This window comes from Melospiza melodia, chromosome 3, assembly GCF_035770615.1.
Source record: "Melospiza melodia melodia isolate bMelMel2 chromosome 3, bMelMel2.pri, whole genome shotgun sequence".
NCBI classification, from domain to species: domain Eukaryota; kingdom Metazoa; phylum Chordata; class Aves; order Passeriformes; family Passerellidae; genus Melospiza; species Melospiza melodia.
This window is the reverse complement of record NC_086196.1, coordinates 69,330,686-69,352,528: the sequence shown is the minus strand read 5'-3', so window position 1 is coordinate 69,352,528 and position 21,843 is coordinate 69,330,686. Positions and strand designations below refer to the sequence as shown.

Here is a 21,843-nt window from a genome sequence, read left to right as displayed (position 1 = left end):
TCAGTTGGGATTTGTTTTAAGTGAAACTTGATCATTTCTGACAAGATGTGTCTGGCAATCTGTTCCTGCAGCCCTGCCTTGCCCTCCTCCAGTGTTTGAGGATGGTGCAGGCTGATTTATCAGTGACAGCACCAGTGGGTGGAGAAGCAATCAGTGTCTAAATGACTGAAGAGTGAGTGGGAAGCAAGCATTATGTGAAGGGGAAGCTCCAATGTTTAACTGTAACACACACATGTTTCTGCACAAAGCACAGCTGCAGGTTCAGAGACAAAAGCTCAACATCAGACAAACACAGAACAGAACCCACCTCCTCGGGTGCTACCAAGCTCCAACAACAACCAACAGAGAAATGCTAACAAAGAAAACAAGGATTGTGCAGAAAGGGACTTATCTGGGCACTTTGGGTCAGATCCTGACATTATGCAGATTAGCAGGGCAGGAGGCAAAGCCTGCATGGCCAAGTCACAACACTCATGAGCTGGCACACAGCATCCCAACTCGCACCTACAATTCCAGGCAACTCAGCACCTTGGTGATGACTACCAGGGCAGCTCCCCAAGCTGCTGGCACTCAACTCTGGCTGCAGCCCTCTCAAACACCATCTGTGAGGGGCAATGCATTCAGCAGAGCTTCAGTGGAAAAAGGCACAGGCACAAGAAAGGATACATCCCCAGGATAACTGCTTCAAGGCATTTGATAGGTAAGGACTCCCTGGTCATTTCTCTTGCTGTCTCCATTAACCTAGAACAAAAACAAAACAGTTTTCAGTCCTTCCGGCTGGAGCAATTGACAGGAATCAAAAGGTCCCCTCATACACCAAGAGCCAGGCACCTCCAGTTCTCATCTCAGCAAGAGCTGGGGAACTTGATTCTCCCCTTAGTGACTTGTTGGAGTCCTGTTAACTTCTGGAGGATGACTGGGGGGAAAAAAAAGAAAGAGAAAAAGAAAGATTTCAAGGTGAATGGGAGGGATGCAGTCCTCTCTGCATCTGGCAGCAACTCCCTGAGCATCACCTCAGACTGTAACACAAAGCCCACTGAACTGCACGAGCTGGCAGTCATGGAAATCCCAGAGCAGGACTGAGTTCAGCTTACTTTCAAAATAATCCTGGCTCTCCTCTGCAGGAAAAACAAACAAACAAACAAACAAACAAACCAGGAGAGAGAAAGGATGGTTACATGCCCCCCTAAGAGCTACAAATGCCTCCATAATCCCATAGCTACAGCTGCAGACCAGAATTTATTGCCTTTTTATCAAAGCCTGCAATGCAGAAAGCTCTACCAACACAGACACTTCACATCCCTGCAAACTGAGTTATTGTCTTGCTGCTGCCCCACATCTCCTGCGGACAGGGAAAGTGGAAAAATCCACAAAATTTCCTGCAGGAGTGCAGGAAACTACACATGCCCAGGATTTTGCAAGTTCCCAAAGTTTAGGCACAATCTAGACACCATCTCTGGAGTACAATTATTTGACAGGGACAGCACTGTGACAACCAACTAAGGTCAGCTGAGAAAGCTGCTGTGCCAGACTGACACTGCACTATTAACCTAGTAGGTAACCCATACCCTTCCACAAACAGATCCTGAAATCCTGGACAGTTTGAAAAAAAACAAAATAAAACGGAAAAGCCTAAAAAAGGCCAGAAGAATCACATTCAATGCCACACCAAAAAACTGCCCCCCCAAAAAAGCACAGCTGAAAACTCAGCCAGAGGATAACTTTTCTTTTTCTCTATCCATATCCTTTGTCTGGGAAGAGCTTTGTAAACAGATCCCTACTCTAAGGAAATACAAGATCAAATGACAAAAATATTTGTATTAGAGAAGATTATGAAAATATGCATCTGAAACATCAGTCTGTTTCCCCCCCCATTCTGATTCACCCACCTCATGCATTTAAAACCTTGTGTTGAATGCAAGTGACAACAGAGCTTCCACTGCTATTACAGCCTGTCACAGCCATTTCATGTCCCATTTATCCAAGTTAGAAATTATCTTTTCATTTGTAAACAACCACCCCTTACATTGCCTGCTGTTCAGAAGACTAATTAGAGTTTGCCTGCCTCCTCCACACTCACAATCAGGCACAGAACCCCAGAGAACTGCTGGGAGCACAGAGCAGCCCTGGGGAGGGCACACAATGGGGCTCCTTCATCGCCCACAGAGGCTCCCACTGGACACTGCAAAGCCCTGTCTCTGTCTCAGATTTGTTATGTGCAGATGAGGCACGGGAGGTATCCATAAACAAGATAATCCACTGGATTTCCTATCTTCTAACCACAAGGGAGTCACAAGAAAAAAAAAAAAAAAAAAAAGAAATTATTATTATCAATGTTCATCATGAGTTGTAAAAGCATTTACCTGCAAGCCACTTGGTGTGACCTGTGCCTGGTTCACACAGTCTGAGGGGCAGGGGCAGAGCCAGCATCCCCTCCTCAGGCACACCCAGCAGCCTGCACCTGGATCCAGGGATGCAGGGGCACTTGGCAGCTCAGAGACACCAGTGGAGCAGGACAGTGGGTGTCAGGGTCTCTGCTGGTCAGAGTGACTCTGAGAACAGTTGGAAAGTCTCTTTTCTTAGCTCAGCGTTTGAAGAAGGAGTCAGGGCTCTTCATTTCTTGGTCTCAAGGTTGTTTATTGTTTCTTGTCTATAAAAAATTTCCTCTTGCTCTGCTGAGGTCAGCTCAGCAAGACGGTTTGAGGCACTCTGTTTTCCCCCAGGGTGGTGTTATGTCTTTATACTAAAACTACGTATACAATGTCTACAATTACTTCCCAATACCTATCACCTATGTTAGACAGTGAGCTTCTACTCTAAACCAATCTGTAAGTGCCAACATCACAGCAGAAGATGGAGGCCAAGAAGAAGGAGAAAGGCAGGACACACCCAGTCCCTTCCATCTTGCTTCTTGAACTCTCATACCAAAAACCCTAAAATCTACTTTTCTACTCCATGATAACTTCACTATTATTCTACTTAAACTGTTGTGGCTTGCTGATCTTCATACAAGGTTGGTAACTTGCTCCATGGGTCATAATCAAAACCACAGGTGATCTGGGCTCTGTGCCAGGGTCTCTGAGCCCCCTGGCAGGGGTCTTGGCTGCTCAGGACAGCCAGAGGGATGTCCTGGGTTCCCACAAGTGGGGAGGGTCTGTGAGAAGGGAGCATTGCTCAGGAGGCACCACCAGCTGTCAGCCAAGCAGCAGCCACTGCTCGTCTGGGCAGGCTGTGCCCTCACACACAGCCCCCCTGGACCCCTGGGAGCACTCTGCAAACAGTTTGCTTTCTCTCTGCATTTCCAGCACAGACCTCAGGGTTTGTGTGCATGACCCAGTTCAAGAGCCACTGAGAGTTCTCCTTCCACTTTTAACAAGCTTGAGTCAAAGCATGGCCTTGAACCCTGTGTTTGCATTGGAAGCAGAGCCCCTGGAGGATCCCCAAGCCACTGCTCGGCCCAAGGTAGCACAAGCCAAATCTAAATCACTTCCCACGGATTATTTTTCAGTCTGCTTTCAACTGGCTTCTCAAAAGCCTGGGAACCCACCAGCTAATCTATCCTATACTTAATCTTGCCTCTAAGAAGGTCCCCTAATGTTTAAACTAAATCCTTCCCTTTTTGCAAATCAAATGAGGAGCTGTTTTGGCTCTCCACAGTGGGCATGGAGACCATTCATCATCTCTCCTCTTGCTACAGACATTTGTATATGCAAAAGACTGTAATCTACCTTCTCCTCTGTAAAAATAAGAAAGCAGACACCAATTTTTATTTAATTCCTCCTTCACTCCCCCTGAGGTTATGATTTTAGGACAATGTTTGTTTCTTTCAATTTTGGAATCCCTTCAACCAACTCACTTCTCACAGTCCTTTGGCTAAGCCCACAACAGTACAAACAGACCAATTTCCTTCTGAATCCATCTTTCAGTGCATATTTGCAACCAAGCCAGCATGGTGTTGGCTTTTCTCTGTTGGCCCACACTGAATCGGGTTCTGGTGGTTTTTTGTTGGGTTTTTTTGTTGGTGTTTTTGGTGGGGTTTTTTTGTTGGTTGGTTGGGAGGTTTTTTTGTTAGGGGTGGGGATTTTTTGGCTGGGCTTTTTTGGTAAATTTTATTTGGTTTCTTTTATTTTTTTAAGCTCATCTTCTTCTTTGCCAAACTCCACTTTTGCTCTCCACAGCTGGCTACTCCCAAACTCTCCTATTACATTTGTCCTCACTAAATTATCTCCCATTTGTTCCAGCCCAAGAGATCACTCTGAATATCCCAGTTCCACTTGTCAAAGCCTTGTCACCTTGTCCAACCTGGACTGCAATCATGATACAATTAGTCCTACCCATACCATTAAGGAAAAACTGAGCTGGGACAGACACTGCACACCTCTGACAATCTCTGAGCTGAGAGATTGTAAAGTGCCACCTTACCAAGATCTCTGAGGCAAGATTGGTAAAGTGCCACTTCCTACGTGCTGCTTTCCACCAAGTTGGGTCCTTCCATTAAATAGTTTTATTTAGACTCAAGGTCCCTGCCTTATCTGCAGAGATAAGATGTGGCCTTATCAAAAGTCACACTAAAACAAGGAGTTATTACATCCACGTCTTCTCCCTTGTTTGCAAAAGCTCATAGAAGGAAATTCTCAGAAACGAACAGTGGCAACGCTATTAATGTTGCCTTTCCCTTCCCTTGAACTGCAGATAAACTCAAAGTTCCTAGACTTATCTTTTCCCTTATTCTTTTTAAAGGCTGCTATCTTTGCCTTCCCCAGCACCCACCCTCCCCACATTCTCTAACACAAATATTAATGGTCAAGGCTGCATGTCAGCTCTCTAAGGGATCTATGACAAACAACTTATGGCAAATGACAGAGCATTCAGCTCATGTGAAAACAGCACAATTCAGGTGCTCTTTGATTTGTCCTTTCCCTCTTTTCCCTCACTCCTAAATTCCTATCACATTGTCTCAGATATTAATAGTGACCAGAAACTCTGGAGTTAAACTTGTGAAAGGAGATTTAAGGAAGGCAGAAAAGAATTTAAAAAACAGCATCAAGCATTTCAATTCCCTGCCTTAGGAGAGTTTGCTTCTGGGGTTTTCTTTAAATCTTGACAGTTACCTGAAAAGAGCCCCATATATAGCTATTCTTTAGTCTTATACATCAGACAGCTGGGAATTAGCCCACAGTTACCCTTTCCCAACACTGCAGTGAGCACTGGGGGCAGTCCATCTCTTCCAGGAGAGACTGCTACAGCCAAAGACAGCACCCTGCAGCTCCCCTCCTTGTGGCATTGACACCACTCTCTTGATGTCTGCCAGGCACATCTCTATTCCAGACCACAGGGAACACTTCTGCCTTTTAACAAATGTAGCCAACAGGAACAGGCTGCTTGTTCCTCCCTCAAACCTAGTCCTTGGCAGATAGTGATACTTCCTTGTTAATTGATTCAAATTTCTTTCAGTGTTTTCAGGAGCCAAGCAGGACTATCTCCCTTGCTTCCTGCAGTAACAGAGGCCCTGAAAGGAGCTGACTTTGCCTCTTCAGGATGCTTTCTGTTCAAAATGGCAGCGCCTAAATACAGCTCACACAAATCATTAATTCCTTTTGCTTCCAGATTTTTCTCTTGGGGCACCCAATTTCATATACAGGTTAGAAAAAGCTTAAAACCATTCAGCATGCCCAAAACTGGAGGATCTCACCAGCTGGCACTGATCACACTGGAGTCCCTTCAGGGATGACCATGCTTAGGAGAGGCTCCCCATTACCTTCACCAGAAAGACTCCTACAAGACTGAATAATTTTTTTATTAGTGAGATCCTCCAGTATATTTTTCCACAAAATTCTCCTTGCACAGACCCATGTATTTGCATGAGGTCTATAGAAAAACTCGGGAGAAGGAGATTTTAAGGCTCCTGACAGTTTCATTCATGATAACGAAGCCGAGAGAGAAGTGAAAGGCACCAGCAGGAGTAAAAGGAGATAAAACAGCAGAGCAGATATGGATCTTGTGAATCCTCTCAAAAACAGTGTTGCAACAGCAAAAGCATTTCCACCACATGCTGAACACCCCACCGTATCTGTAACATCCCCTTTGTGAGAGAGAGAAGCAGATGTTCAAATGCCTTCTGCAGCCTTTTGTCTGGAAATGCTATGAGCCCATTTTTCTTTACAGCCCCATCAGTGTTCCTTAATAACATGGTGTGTGGAAACAGTATTATCCCCCATGTCCCCTTCCCTGTTATTTGGTTGCGTTGTTGCCACGTGACAGCTCCTGTCGTGCTCCTTCCCTGCAACTGATCACACATCATATCTGCTGCCACTGAAGGGCTCTCCCTTCTCGCAGAGCAGCTTCTGGGCTCCAATTCCTCACAGAGCACAGAACCCACCCAAACACCAGTTTCTGCCTCAGCTGCAGGTCCCCCTGTTCAGCTGGCACTTACTGGAGGGAACAGAACAACACTGCACCTCCCCTGATCCTCTGTGGAGGATAAAGGGATTTGCTCCTCATCGTGCCTCATGCCTGCATCCTAGAACAGAAGCTTCCAGAGGGCTTATCTCTCCTTGCAAACCCAGTAGTAACAGCTTGTTGACATTGAATTCACAGTTACAGATATTACTAGATATCCACACATTCACTTTTTTCCTAAAGCTCTTACATGATCCAAGCCTGGAAGTTTTAAAAGAAGGACTATGTCAGTCAAATGTATCATTTTTGATCAGACTGGTCATAACAACAAAAGTCTAATATAGGTTTAGCCAGCACAATCCTGCATGGGAAAAGGAGAACCAGTCCTACTGGTGTCTGAAACATTCATATCACATGCATACATACACAGATCAGCAGAGCTGAACTTCACAGGGTGCCCTTTACCTATTCAGTACAAAAAGGCACATCATGAAGCCTGTGAAGGGCACTCCCAGGATACTGTGTAAGCAAAGCACTCCTACAGTGGATGTAGCGACACCCATAAATTTGGATTTTATGCAAATACAGCCAACTCAGGAGAGGTGAGACCCAGGCACATTTTCAGACACAGTTTGCCAGCACAACAAGAACAGCACACCAAGTTTACAGGTTCACAGCTCTGCCACCCTGACTCACACAGCTACGCCAACAGAAATCTAGCATTGCTAAAAGTGCTATCTGTAGTCTAGACAATCCACGTGGTGGTCTGGCACTCTAAAATTCAAGTTGATAATAAGAGTAACTTTCTTTAAAGAGACTGTAAATACTGAGTTATAGCAAGACTATATCCCTTAATGAGCACACATAGATAATTTATGCTGTTCTTCCTATGCTCAGCCACACATTTTTATTTTGTCATACATCACATTGATGCTGGCAGTAAATCTCTACAATATCTAGTCCTCCCTCCATAATAGGAAAACTCATTAATATGCCCCAGCTGCTTTAGGACACTTTGACATGAATTTATGAATATTCAATTTCCATCTAGTACTCAGCTTCTTTGTGTCCAACCACTGCTGTCTTGAGGAGAGGCTGCCAAAGATTTCGTAACACTTTGAGCCCTCACATTATGAAATCAGCAATATGTTTAGTGTCAATAAAGCCCTGGGAACAGCCTCATTTTTCAAGAGCCAGTGGCAATTGGAGGCCTTCAGCATCTTGCCCAATCAGCTTGCCCAAACACTGTGTTGCAGCAAGCGAGACCTTTCACACCACAAAAATTGTCACCTCAGCACAGGACACCTGTCATTGCCACGCTGGGAGCAGATTTCTTGCAAAGCAGAACACACCTCCCAGGAAAAATAACTTGGAGGTGTGAGTGATTTTTCAGCTTTGATGAAAACTGGCCAGATGAAGGAAAGGGAAGCTTTTGTGCACACCTCAATGCATTATTCACAGAGAAACACCAAAGCTGGGGTTGGAAGGGAGCTCCAGAGACCAGCTGCCCAGCCCTCCTACTAAAGCAGTTTCATTTAGAGCAGGTTGCACAGGTAGGTTTTGAATATCCCCACAAAAGGAAACTCCATAACCTCTATGGGCAGTCTGTTCAAGTGCTCTGTCAGCCTCAAAGTGAACATTTTCTTCCTCACACTTAGATGGAACTTCCAGCTTCTGCCCATTGCTCCTTGTCCTGTCACTGGGGACCACTAAAAATAGTCTGGTCCCATCCTCCTGACTTGGCCAGGTAAATTTTAAAAGATATGAAATCCAAACCAGAAACTCTAAGTTTCATAAAAACAACTGGAATTTTGGTTTCATAAAAATGACAGGAACTTCATGCAGCTTTGCATGCATTCTCCTCCTCAAAACTGGAGAAACCAAGCCCAGGCAAGTGTTAGAGCCTACAGCAGAACAGCAGATCTGGGCAGCAACTCGTGCTCCTGACAGCTCCACTCCTCCCAGCACTCCCATCCACCCAATCCAGGAGCAAAGCAGCACAGCCCTTCTTAGGATTTAACACTGTTTGAGTCAGCACACACCGTGCTCAGGCAACTGTGCCTGGAGAGCTGGCAGCCCCTGAGGGGTTGGACACTTCCAGGGGCACCATCCTTAACCCCACAGAAGTCCTGCCACCCCATTCCAAGCAGTTCCCAGCAGCAGCAAGAGAGGAGTCAGACACTGGCCCCCAAGCAATCACTAAGGCAGATAAACAGAGGAAATGGCTCCACTTGGGAGGTGATTCAAAGCCACAGGCACATATCCAGCTGTGAGCACTCTATCTGTTCCCTTCTAGGAAAGAGCACCATCCTCTAAGCCAGGCTTTTATCCAGCCCAGGAAGACAACGACCTTTTAAGTGGTAAGTGCTGAGCATAATTCATTTTCATCCTTCACTTCCTTTGAAAAAAGTAATGGGACAAATTTAAAAATGAGTGAGCAGCTTGAAAATTGGTTTAAGCTTCTGTAAACTCATCTATCATTCGAGGCACAAGATTTGTTTTAAACAAGTTCCACCAGACCAGTGAACATTAGATAAAGGAGGTGAGAAAGATTGCTGTCAGCAAGATGAAAACCTGAAGCACAAAGCTGAGATGGGAACTGGAATTTTAGAGTGAGGGACCATTAGTTTATTGACAGAGAAATGGAAAGAGCTAGGGACAGAGCAGTCTATGGGAGTAATTATACTCTGCTTATCTTAATTTCACCCTAAAATAAAAGCATAATGCTGTCAACACCCTTCCTGCCCTAACCTGCTAATTTATTAGGTTCTGTTAAAGAGCTGTCCCAAGCATGATGCAGTTCTAACACACAAAAGACCCCAGCTCTCTGCTGCCAGGCTCCCTGGGCACATGTTCATAGCTGCACTGCACAACTCATCACCAGCCAGCACAAACCCACCACATGGACAAAACAGCAAGATAAGCAGCAAGGCAGAAGCACAGACACAACTTAAACAGTCCATCGTGAGCCTCCAGGGAAAACTGCTGTGCCCAGGATGTCCAAACTCCTGCTGCACTTCACACAGCTAATCCCTTCCTACACCTGCAAAGGGCATTTCAGCACAACCAGAATATCAGGACTTACTCAGTTTCCAGAAAAGCACCCAGCCCTCCCAGCCCAACACCAACAAGCAGAGAGTTTTCCCAGCCCTGTGCATGCAGCTCTGGCCTGCAGCCAAGCAGCTCCCACACAGCTGCTGAGTAAGAGCAGCCCTTCCACTCGATGGTCCTTTTGGCACCCCGCAGCAAGCTGGGACACTCCTTGCAAAGGCAGCAACAGAGGCAGCTTTGGCCCTGCCACAGGAGCACAGAGGACACAGCCCTCCCATGCCATGTGCTGCAATGCCAGCTGATCAGGGACAAGGACCCCAGAGCAATTCCAGTGGCACTTACCCACTCAGAGGTCTGCTCTTTCTGATCTCGAAGAACTGTGTTCCCGTGTGATTGTATCTGCATTTTGCCTGTTAAGGGAAAGGAACTGGAACAGCCAAGCAATAAAATAACACTGCTGAAAAGGTGAATTTCAGTTCTGAGGTCCTGCTGAAACACAAAACAGACAGTAAAAGCTGTTGACTCTCAGATATGAAACATATGGCATGTAAAATAAAGCAAAACTTGTCACTTGTCATTTTATATGACTTATTAACAGCAGTAGGTGCAGAATCATGTTTTAAGGTTGCCCATCTAAAATGACACTCAAACTCAGCATTTGAAGGTTTTAGACTCTCTTTTGCACTAGGTCCTGCTCACTACTAGGTTGCAAGTTTGGAAAAAAGTCTCCCACATGGGCAAGAGAAAGCTTTCATAGCTTACCCTAACCAATCAACATAATCCATGGTCTGAAAAAACTTATTTCCTTTAGAAGTCTTTTAACTCCATCAGCCTCATGGCTCACCTGTGACCTGTCAACCAAAATCATTGCAGGTGCATCCCTTCACACTTAAAAAATAGAAACCATTCTCTAAAAACACGATGCTCTTGAAATGAAAACAACCAGCTACGTGCAAGCCAAGGTCATTAGTTAACACTAATTGCAGAAAAGTTCATCACAAATGATGCCAGCAGACAGTCAACCAAATCTCAGCACCACCTTCCTAGCAGCATCAACAGAAGCAGCCTCTTCCCTGCTCCTTGTGTATTTCTGTCCAAACAGCAATGCAATAAATCAGACCAGGAAAACAATCTGTTCAGTAAAAACAAAAACAAAACAAAAAACCCAATTAAGTTTTGTAAAAAAAAAAAAAAATCACACTGCCCTTATTTTTGATAGGTTACTTTTCCAGTTGAATCTCCTTCCTAACCTCGTATCTAGTACCTAAATTCTATTCCCATCGGAATGTTCATGCCAGTAAAACTGATGCTACCAGGACACTAGCAGGTGACCCCATGGAAGCTGAGAGTTGCTTGCAAGGTATAAATAGCACAGCTGCTGGATGTATAACCATAGCCTAAATAAAAACTCCAGCTCTCACCAGGATGCTTGAACTGACTTCAATTAGAGTTCAGAGCTTTCCACAAACAAGGCTTTACTTCCCTCCTGCCTTCAAAACTAACTCATGAGGCCCTCTCAGGGTGCTCTGCACAAAGCACACGTCCTGCAGCCCTCAAAGGAAGCCCAGACGCTGCTCCCCAGCCCCCCTTTGAAGTTTTTCTGAACACAGACCCAAACCCTGTGCCTAAGGCCTGCTCCTGCTACACAGCAGAATTCAGGATTTCAAATCCACTGTGGGGGGAGGTAGGGGATAATGTCATTTTTGGAGCTCTGTATGGCACGGTATCCTCTCTGGCACAATCCCAGGGAGCAAGAAGCCTCCTGTCCTGGCCCAGTGGCTGCCATAGAGAAGAGAAATGCACCATCTCCCTGCAGAGCAGGCAGGCCCAGGCTCCCTGCCCAGGGCAGCTGCTGCAGCTCCAGGCCCGCCTTGATCCCAGCCACGACTGCCCCCAGCTCACCACGCCTGCTATTTCTGGATGCTCTTCCAGCTGCCTCCCATATCCTTCTTAATCCTTACCAGCACTTCACACTCATTCCTCATCCCCCCAGTTTCCCCACGTACACAGAAAGGCAGAGTTTAGGAAAAAAGGGAAACAGAAGAGCAGCATCTGGGCCAGCAACCTTCCCTGAAATTATCTGTCAGCAATGGAAAGGCAGGAATTGGGCGTGAGGCAGTGACAGACAGGCTAGACAGATGTGTAGATCCCTGATGAATCCCCAAGCAAGGTGGAACATGTGGAAGGGAGATGCCTTTAGTCAGTTCCTGTGTCACAGGCAAGCCTGCCCACCTTGGGGTCAGGACAGCTGCTTGTGCCCCCCACCCCAGTGACAAGCACTCCCTGCAGGCTGAGCACACAGGCAATCCCCAGGGGCTGCCCAGGCACAAGGAGAGAGGGTTTGACACAACACTGGCTCCCTCTTAGTGGCTTTATGACAAGATACCATATTATTTCTCCAGGCATCATGATCCAATCATAATATCCTCATACATCAACTTCAAAATAAGCACTTCTATTCCCACCAATGTCACTCCAGTTAAATTTTTCAGTATAATTTAAAGCTATTACATCTCCCAGAGGACTGCTATGACAAGCTCAGTGCTGCTGGAGCTATCACAAATCCCTGGAGGCATCCCTTTACCCCCAAATGATCCCAAGCCCTCGCAACCAGCTAAAGCTTCAGTAGAGCTCTGTTAATTCACACCAGGCACAAGTCAGCCTTCATTCCAGAGAACACACATAGGAGAAGGATACTGCAGCATCTTCATGTAGGTCTGTATTGCCTGGAGCCATTCTGGGATTGACATGGAGAGCTTGTAGTTTGGCACTGGCGGCACTGAGGGCTGGACACGAGAAAGAAGATGAAGAGGTTAGACAGGCAGGGCTCCCTGCAGAGCAGATAAGTGATTTACTGAGCAGTGGCATGTGCTCAGTGCAACACCACGCTGCAGCACAGATGGCTTAAGCCCCACGCGAGCTCAGGCATCAGGCAAAGTCATCCTGCTGACCACGGGGGCTGCCCAGCAGCAGAGCCAGCCCTGCCCTGCACAGAGACCAGGCAGGCTGATCATCAGAGCATCCCTCAAACACCCCCTATGCAGGCAGGCAGTGCAGTAGAGAAAGCCTCTGCTTCCCATGCCCATCCCCCAGCACAGGGCAGTTTGGATGAGCAGAGTCCCAGTACTGACTCTGCTGTGCTCCCTCCCCCTGGAAGCCATTTCAAGTCTCATTTCTGGCCTCCTTTACCACAAGAGAAAGATAAAAGGAGACAAGGATCCTGGGCTGCATAATTCCCCATCTGCCATATGTCTGCAGCAAGCTTGCTGGGGAGGGAGAGCACAACACCTAGAAGACCACCTGGGACCCAAATATTTAATGACATTAAGACACTTAAAGATATAGACTGGCAACATAATGGGATTTTTCCAAAATCTCATAAGACATCTGCTTGTGCCTAAGCATTTTAAGAAGGCAGGCCCTCAATCCACGTTTAATCCCCACAGCTATTTGGCTCCTGAGCCTGCAGCCATGCAGGAAAGGGGCACAGCCTTGTCCCAAGTCCACTTATTTCAGGGGTGAAACTGCAAAATATGGGGTCAGCAGATATTAAAGTAGGCAGCACGACTAAAAAGAAGTCAGCACAATTCTCACAAACACAGTGGAGGAAGCAATTTGAATATTAATGCAGACTCAAATTCAGGAACCAGCAATTTGGGCAGCTGTGACAAGGTGCAAAGAAAAGTGTCTGTGGGACCACACTGGTGTAACCAGTTTAAAGCTCATAAAGTGACATATCACTGTCCTTAATATACTTCAAGTCAGCAATTACTGATAAGAACAGCAAGTTCAGGTGGTATGGGGCATCTTTGCCACAAAGACTGTCCTCTCCAGTTCCCATCTCTGTTAAGATTGTGTGTTTGCTTTCAGAGAATGAGCACTGGTAATCCCAAGGCAACAAAACCCAGAATTTACTACACGCAGCAAGTTACTACAGCAAAGCAGTAAATACATCTTGGAGAAGGAGGGAGAAAACACCAAACCAGAGACTCCTACACTCCTGGCACACAGAAACAAACTGTAAGTGGCAAGCAGATGGCAAGGCTTCCAGCTCGCCCCCGCCATCCCAGTGCTACATGGTGGCTGCACACATGGGCTGTCTCCTCTCACCACTGGGAGTTATGAGCAAGACTCATTAGCACTTCTTAATCATGATTTTCATGCCTAAGCTCTTCATTAGAGGAATTTTCTTTTGGTTCCACAGGTTCCTTTCCCACCCAGCCCCTTTGGGCTGGATGAATTATTCACCTGTTCCTTCCAGCACGAAGGCCTCAACGCACCAGATAAGGCTCAGGTTCCAGAAGCAGCAAGGAGCTGACAAAGGTAACTCTGGCAGGGCTGTCACACCTCCCTGGGAGGGCCATTTCTGCTCCAATACACTCGGTCCTTTGCTTCAAGGATACAGAAGCTCTAGGTGCATGCCTGCACTTACACAACACCCGATCAATGGGAGCCCCAGCCAGAGAGGGGCCTGCAGAGGCGGGGATTCCATCCTTCTCCCAGCCCTCACCCTGCTGTGGGAGCCAGGACAGCATCTCACAGGGACAGCAGCAGTGTGGACAGACATAGCCCTTCCTGACACCCACAGAGGCCACCCTCACCAAGGGGACAGGTTCACACTCCAGGTGAGGTGCTCCCCATCTCCAAGGTAGGTGATCACATTATCCAAGGAGGTTGATGGTGTCAGATACCAGAGCACAGCCTAGAAAAGAGAACCAGGGTTTTCCCACTGGCTAGAACACATTCCAGTTACCTCAGCAGGCCTGCTGGGCCAGAAGGCTCAAGCGCCTCCAGATCTCAGACAAGAAGGGAGCAGCATCCATAAGCCTGATGCCACACAGGGCAGCACTGCTCCCCTCTCTCCACGCAGGGCAGGCAGGACACACACCATGCTGCCAGCCAGGCCAGGCACTGGGGAGCCACACACCACTCCCACTCCCTCCAAACATGTTTCCCTCCCTGATTCTGCCCCAGCTGCAGAAGGACTGATCTGGGCACCCACTCTGCACGGAGCAGAAGCCAGGGCTGCACGATACAAGTGCAGAAAAGCACAGCTCTGTTTCCATTGAGGATGCAGCCCTCCAGCTCCTGGGATGCATCCAGAGCAGCAAGGAGCAGGCAAGAGGTCATGGATGGCAAGAGGAAATGCAGACACAGCACTACAGGCCATGAATTGGAAAAGCAAGTGAAATTCAGAGGCAAGTCAGATGAAAAGCCTTGACCTTATATCAGTCTTTCCAAGGAATTGCAGCTCCAGACAGTGGAGCTGCTGCAGTGCAAGACCACGTGGCAGAGCTGGAGACTCATCCCATGGCTGGAAATGCTGTAGTCTCACTTTACCACAGACATCCTGTGTGGAACTCCTTTTGCCCAAATCCACTGTCTCACTTAATGACCAAAAAGTAATTTTCTACCAGCTCCCCCTGCAAGCACTCTGTTACTCAGCACAGATGAAGCTGACAGGCATGAGTTCTCAAAGCTGCTGAGAGGTTTAATTTATTACAATCTCCAAGTACCTCCAAGATCACAGAACAAGTAAAGGATTGCACAGCCCTTCCAAACCATGAGCCTGCACTATTTGCAGACCTCAAGCCAACAGCCAGAGGTGGGGAGCCCACAGGTTCCAAAAGTGCCCTTGCAGACAAGCCAGCTTTGTGTAAGGACTCTGCCTCTGAGAGACATGCAGCCCTGCACCTCTGCAGCTTGCATTCATTGCAGTAAGGACAAACCTCACAGACACAGTCAGGAGCTACTTACACCCTGCGTGTATGATTGCTGAGACTAATGCCAAGATGATTAGAGCAATCAAGCGGAGCTTCTTGGAGAGGGGATGAAAACTCTCTCCCATCACTAGGGATTAGGAACAGATCAGATGCAGAAATGGAGCAGTTGCACATGCCACTCACTCAGCCTGAACCAACTACCCATGCAAGCAGATTACAAATCATCTTCTCACAGGCACGAGTTTCCCTCATAACTCCCAAACAGCAGCACCTGGTCTTTTGCAGGGTGACACACACCCTGCAGCACAAGCCAATTAAAATAATTTGTACCACCATTTAAGGAACAAGTCTCCACTCACATTCCTACTCTGACCCAGAAATTACCATCACAACTTTGGTAATCCACTACCACTTTGGCAAAAAAACCCCTGCCCCTAACCTTCATTTGCTCACCCGAGCTCTGTCTGCCCTAATAAGGACCAGACAGTCCTCAAACTACTTTCTGACCCCAGAGGTGCCACACTCAGCCAGCAACAGCTACTTAGTCACAGAGGGCACCAGGTTCTCCTGCCCCTGAAGAAACTAATCACTGTAACAGAGATTTTGCATCCAGGCACTGCTGGAGGAGTACAACTCCTACAGCACTGGGCACTGAGCATCAACATCAAATGATGTGGCAAGGCAGATTTCAAAACATTTTTATTCTGCCCAGCTTACACAGATGCTACAGAGGTGATCCCAGAGCTGTGGCACTGAGAAAGAAGCCATGGGCAGTACTCTCTAGGACATTCCCACAGGAATGCAGTGTGCAGGCCAGACACTGGAGCCACTGGCATGTCCCTCACCAGATGCTCTGTCAGTCACCAAGGGTGTCTCCTGTAAAAGTTACATGCTGTGGAGCTGGGAAGTAAAGGATGAAAGTCAAGTCTAGCACGTGCTTTGCCATCTCTTAACACCAAGTGGGCTTGCAGGCCATCCGGACTGGCATAAGCTGGTCAGGCTGCTGGAACAAGTTCTGCCCAGTCCCTGCCCCTTCATTTCCACCTCAAGTGCTTGTGTAAGTACAAGATGAACCACAGCAAGGAACCACAAACTCAGCATAACCTGATTATTCTTTAGTTGGATGTGCTCCCCCAGCCAAACAAAGGCTGGTTCCAGCACAAGGAGAGCAGAGAGGAGAGAGATGGTCCCTTCTGCACCTACACTAGACTGAACATTGCAGAAGAGAGATGAAAGGCCTTCTCAGCCCGCAGCTTATTTGACAAGCACCTTCTCAATACAGCCCTACACAACAAGATTTCAACTTCCCTGTGCACAGAATTTCCTTTCTACTCCATGAATAGAACAGGCATATGGTTCATGTCAGTATCACTGACAGCTTGGTCCATGACAACAGCAGCCCAACCATCTCACCCCAACACACACAGGGGTATGAACCAAGCCAGACTCCAGCGGTCAGCTCACATTAATGCTGCCTGATGTGAGCAGTGAATCAAGCTCAAAATCTGCCAAAGCAGAGAGTGTTAAAGACATTGTGAGCAGTAATGCAGCACAGTGTCAAGAAGCCTTGGAACAGCAGCAGACATCAACATTTTATTTGCTGTCTGGAGGAAAAAGACTTGGGTGAGGCAGAGCTATTTGGGGCTTGTACTGAGGAACATATCAGACAAAAGCATTTGGAATCTTTCCACATACTGGAAAAGAAATGTCTGAGTTTCAAATCCCTTGTTACATTTGAGGAGCAACGCTGTGTTTAAGGAAACACCTGTGTTCCAAAAGCAAAACAAAAACCTGCTTGAAATTGCACAAAATGCTTCACTCAGTCCCTGAAGATTTAACTTTTGTTTTCTGGTTTTTTCTCCCCAAGCTAAAACGAGGAATTTTCTTCTTGCTTGTTCCCCAGGACACCCAGCGCATCCCCTAAGCACCCGCAGCCCCGTTCCCCGTTCCGGGCGCTTTGGGACAGCGGATACCCCGTCCATCCCCGCAGTGTCCCAGAGCATCCTGCGGGCAGCGGTGTCACCCCCTCCGAGCCGGCCCCGGAGCGGCGGACGGCGGCAGCCGCAGGACGCGGCCCCGGGGCTGGCTGTCACCCGCCGCCCCGCACGAGGGACGCACGGCGGCTCCGCCTTACCCGAGCCAGGCGGGCGGCGCTCCGGATGGCCGCGGCCACGGCCCCGCCGTCGGGGTGCACCCGCTCCACGTGGCCCCACATGCGCTCCCAGGTCTGCCCGTCCATGGGGAAGCCGCTCTTGTTCACCAGGAAGAGCGAGCCGCCGTCCCGCTGCTGCTCCTGCTCCTCCTCCTCCGAGCCCCCGCCGCTCCCGCTGCCGCCGCCGCCCGCCGCACGCGGCTGAGCGCTCCGCGACCGGCCGCCCTCCTTGCCGGCCGCCGCACGCCGCCCGCTCCCGCGGCAGCCGCCGCCGCGGCCCGCCACGCCCGTCATGGCCCCGCGGCCATGCCCGGAACCGGCACCGGGACTGGGACCGCTGCCGGGATGCGCCCCACGGCCTCGCCGCCGCCGCCCGGCCGCTCTTTGTATGTGTGTGTGTGTGTGTGTATGTCTGTATGTATGTGTGTGTGTGTGTGTGTGTGTGTGTGTGCGCCTGTGAGGGGCGTGCGGAGGAGGCCGGGCGGGGGCGGTCCCTCGCTAGCGACGCCGGCCCGCTCGCTCCGGGCGCCCCGTCCCGACCCCGGTACCGGCCGCGGCCGCGCAGGGGGCGCGCCCCGCGCCGCGCGCCATGCCGCGCGTTACCGCGCGACCGGCCGCCCGCCCGCCCGCGACGCGCTCCCATTGGCCGCCGCAACAAAGAGGGGCGGGGCCAGCGGGGCGGGGCGGGCCGCCACTGGCCGAGACGCCGCCGGGAGGCGCCCCCTGCTGGACAGCGCGGGACACCACAGCCGGGCGGCGCAGCCCGAGCGCTTTCGCCCTCAGCCGAGCCGGGCCGAACCGAACCGTAGCTCGTGCCAGGTCGAGCCGAGCCGAGCCGAGCCGAGCCAGGTCGAGCCCAGCGCAGCCGAACCCAGCAGAGCCGAGCCCGGCCCCTCCGAGCGCGGCGATCCCCTGAAGCCAAACCCAGCCCAGCGCAGCCCGAGCCCAGCCGTGTGTCCCGGTCCCCAGTGTGGGATGGAGGCCGGAGGATGGAAGTCCGCCTCGGAGAGAGCCGGGCTGTTCGCTCTTCCCAGCAGAGCTGGGAGATCCCTGTTAAGCACACAGCGGTGCGGTGGTGGCAGTGAGATCCTGAAGGCAAAGCGCCTGTGAGGGGAGGGCAGAGGAGCCCCCGGCCCGGCACAGACCGCCCTGGCCGTGCTGCCCGCTCCGGCGCCCACCGTGCCCTGATGGCTGGGGCCGACCTCGGACGGGAATTTTCAGCTCTTCATGTCAAGCACAACAGTGTCAGTGTAATAATGCATCTGCTAGAACTGTGAATGACCCCCATCAGATACAAATAGTGTGAAAAACATTGCTCCCATCCCCTGACCATGCGCTCAAGACACTGCTGCAGCTCTGATCTGCCCTGCTCCCAGTCAGGAATACATTTCTGCCGTCCCTAATCAGCTTCCCAAGGCTCTCAGGAGCCAGGAGTGCATGATGAGTTGCTAATCACTCTCCACAGGAGCCGGTGTCTCTGAGTCCTAGCAGTAATCCTCCCTGCTGTCTCCTAGCCACATGGCATGCCAGAATCTCACCAGGGGCTTTAACAGAGGGGAGGACAGCGAAAAGCTGCTCCATCAGCTAAAGCAAATCAAGGGCTTCAGCTTACATGGCTCCCAGTGTCAGCTTTCAACCCAGTGTAGAGACCCCCAGAGCTGAATGTGGGGCTCTGTGTGTAAGTGGCAACACAATCCGGGGGAAAGGGGCAAAGGTCAGGGTGGATTTAGAGCTGCTGTGAAGTCTTCACCCTCTCCACTATGTCCTGCATTTCCCTAATCATCAAGCAAACGCTGCAGATGGAGGGAAAATGTGCATCCATGCTGGGCAGAGATGATACACACACCCACACCCTGCTGGGTTTGGAAGCAGGATCCCAGGGGAAGCACAGTCTCTCCTTCTGGAGCACAGATGATGCTGAACATCAGCAAGATGTGAGAGCACCAAGAGGAGTTCCCAATGGGAGGTGATGAAACACAGAGACCCGGAGAGGCTGCAGATGGCTGCAGACACAGAGGAGAGGGCTCTCAAGGAGCCAAGGGAGGCTCAGGCAAGACAGTGCAAGGGAAGGAAGGCCAAGAAAGCCTGTGAGTTCACCGGAGCAGAGCCAGGGGAAAGCCTGAAAAGTCCTTCAGACCTGGATCTTAGAACTAATGGGACAGTGCAGGTGGTGGCATCCATGTGTGAGCAGCTGAGGGGCACACTGCATGTGCCAGAGCCTGGAGTGCTGGGATTACACAGCACAATGTCACCCTCAAGGATGCTCATACACAAGCTGGCTGTCATGTATATCCCAGAGCCTTGCTCCCTGTTGGAACAGGCAACCATGCTGAGGCTGTCACAGCCCTGCTCAGTGCTGCTTCGCTGCCCAGAGCAGCCAGGAACCTTCAGATCATGTTTCACCCTGGGAGGGTGAAGATGAGTGATGCCACATGCTTTGTCGTTCAAAGCCTCCTGCATCCACCATGTCAGGGCCTGCTCCATGCCAGAGGGAAGGACTCGCCCTGGCCAGACAGGTCAGGGGCTTGGCAAGGTTTGGACACCACAGCTCTGCTCACAGCAGTGTGCAGCATCCAGACCACTTCCAATCAGGACTGAAAGAAAGAAAATTCTTACCAGCTCCTCCCTGATGCTCAGGTGAAGAGTGACAAGTTGAACTCCCAGAGGTCAGTCAGTGTGTCCAAGGCCAGCTGTGGGCTGGACAGGCAGGGCAGAAGTTAGCTGGTGTCCTGGAGCTAAAGGCGACTTCAAAGCAACAGCCTAAGGAAATAAAAGTAGAGTCCCTAAGTCCCTACAACTAAGGGAGAGTCTTAATAACCCTCTCACCAGCTATAAATGAGGTGTAAAAATAGAATAATGCTGCTTTGGATTAGCCAAAGCTCTCCCTGGTATTAGTTATGAACAGATACTCAAGATGAGTAAGGGCAGGATGGGATATGCATCATGCCCCCAACTTTCACCTCGTGGGGCCGCTTAATTTTGATACCGTGACTCTAAGCAGAGCTGCCTTCCTCCCTGCTCTGTTTGCAGGTCTTCCTCTCACACCAGGCTCCTGCCCAGCCTCTGTCCCAGTGTGCCAGACCCATTTCACTTTGAAATTCTGTCCCTTTGTATGGATGTACCTTTCTAAAGCTAGCTCTGAACAGCACTTCCACCTACAGTCCTACTCCTAGTGCAGAGCTCATTGCTACCACAGCTGCTTTCTGGGTCAAAGGAACTAATTTGATCATAGAATCATAATGTAAGAGGGTTTTAACCTTCATTATTTCCAATTGCAGACTCATTTAAATGCAGCATTCAAAAGGCCCTGCAGTGCAATTACACAACCAAGTGCAGGAAACCTAATAGCTCTTAATTTGCACCATGGCAGCAAGGTGATAGCAGCATTGGCACTTTTTCCAAGCAGGCTTCTTCTCCCAAGTGCCCCCCACCCCACCCCCTCCCCCCCACAAGGAGTCCCACTATCCTGTCCCTCTGAGAGCAAACAGAAGTGAATTCAGCCTGGCCACACAGCAAACCCTCACCGCCCTGTGCTGTTGAGCAGAGGAAGTTCATTCATGTATTTATTTGGACTTGTCTGGGAAAGCGCTTCCTCTATTACCCATTGTTTCCAAACAGCCCTTCTGGTGCGAGGAGCCAGCAGGAGAAGGCTTTCCTGGGCAGCAGCTCCAGCCTGGCCTGGCCTCAGAAGAGGGAGCTGCAGCCAGGCTGGGGAGGGATGACTGGTGTCATTTGCTGCCCCATGGCCTGTGAGGTCTCATGCTCCTGCTTTGCTGCTTGCATATTCAGTGGTTTTCTGCTCTGCAGATCTTTTGCCAGCACAGCTCCAGCCTTTTCTAAGATCTTTGTCATGCCTTGTCCAGACTCTACTATCAACAAACCTTGTAATGTGAAAATTCTTCTCACTGTGAACAGGAATGCCTCTCTGTGCTACCAGGGCCACAAGGGGGGCAACAAACCCAGAAGTGAAACAAGACTAGCAGCAGCACTGCAGCAAAGCATGGGCTGGTCAGTAGATTGCCCTTGCCCCTGCCCTGCCTGACCAGCCCCAGCTCTGCAACCTTGGAGCCCTCCAAGCCAGGCCATGCAGCAATTCCCGGGGTCCCAGTCCACAACAGGACCATTCTCAGAGCCACAGCACGCAGCTGGCCCTGGTGCGTTTGCTTGGATGCCTCTGCCGGCAGGCAGAGGGCAGATGCTCCAGCCCAGCCAGCAGGGGCAGAGGACACGTTTTATTCCAACCCTCCTAGGAACAGATTAAGTTTTCTTTTGTGCAAGAAGGGAGTGTTCAAATCTGGTGCCATCCAAGGCAGTGCTGGGAAGCAAAAGCTTGTTTATCTTTTCCTCCTGTGAAAAATGCCAATCACTTGTTTTTAAAATTTTTAAAGTTTAATGGTAATAAAATGGTTATAAAAATAGTAATACAATTAGAGTAATAATAATTTGGACAATTTCAATTAGGACAATATGAGAAAATAGAGACAAAGAGTTACGGATGTCTGGGTACCTTCTTCTGGG

General features: G+C 49.5%; 1 protein-coding gene across 1 annotated transcript in view; it reads right to left on the bottom strand.

The window, feature by feature from the left end:
• VASH2 (vasohibin 2) overlaps nucleotides 1-17,619 on the bottom strand; it is a 34,770-nt gene extending 17,151 nt beyond the window's left edge. The window contains exons 1-4 of the mRNA XM_063152164.1: nucleotides 17,308-17,619; nucleotides 12,148-12,236; nucleotides 9,793-9,849; nucleotides 667-741 (exon numbers count right to left, since the gene is read on the bottom strand). Of these exons, the coding sequence (XP_063008234.1) occupies nucleotides 667-741; nucleotides 9,793-9,849; nucleotides 12,148-12,236; nucleotides 17,308-17,619 (533 nt within the window). The remainder of the gene's footprint in view (nucleotides 1-666; nucleotides 742-9,792; nucleotides 9,850-12,147; nucleotides 12,237-17,307) is intronic.
• Between the last annotated feature and the right edge of the window lie 4,224 nt (nucleotides 17,620-21,843).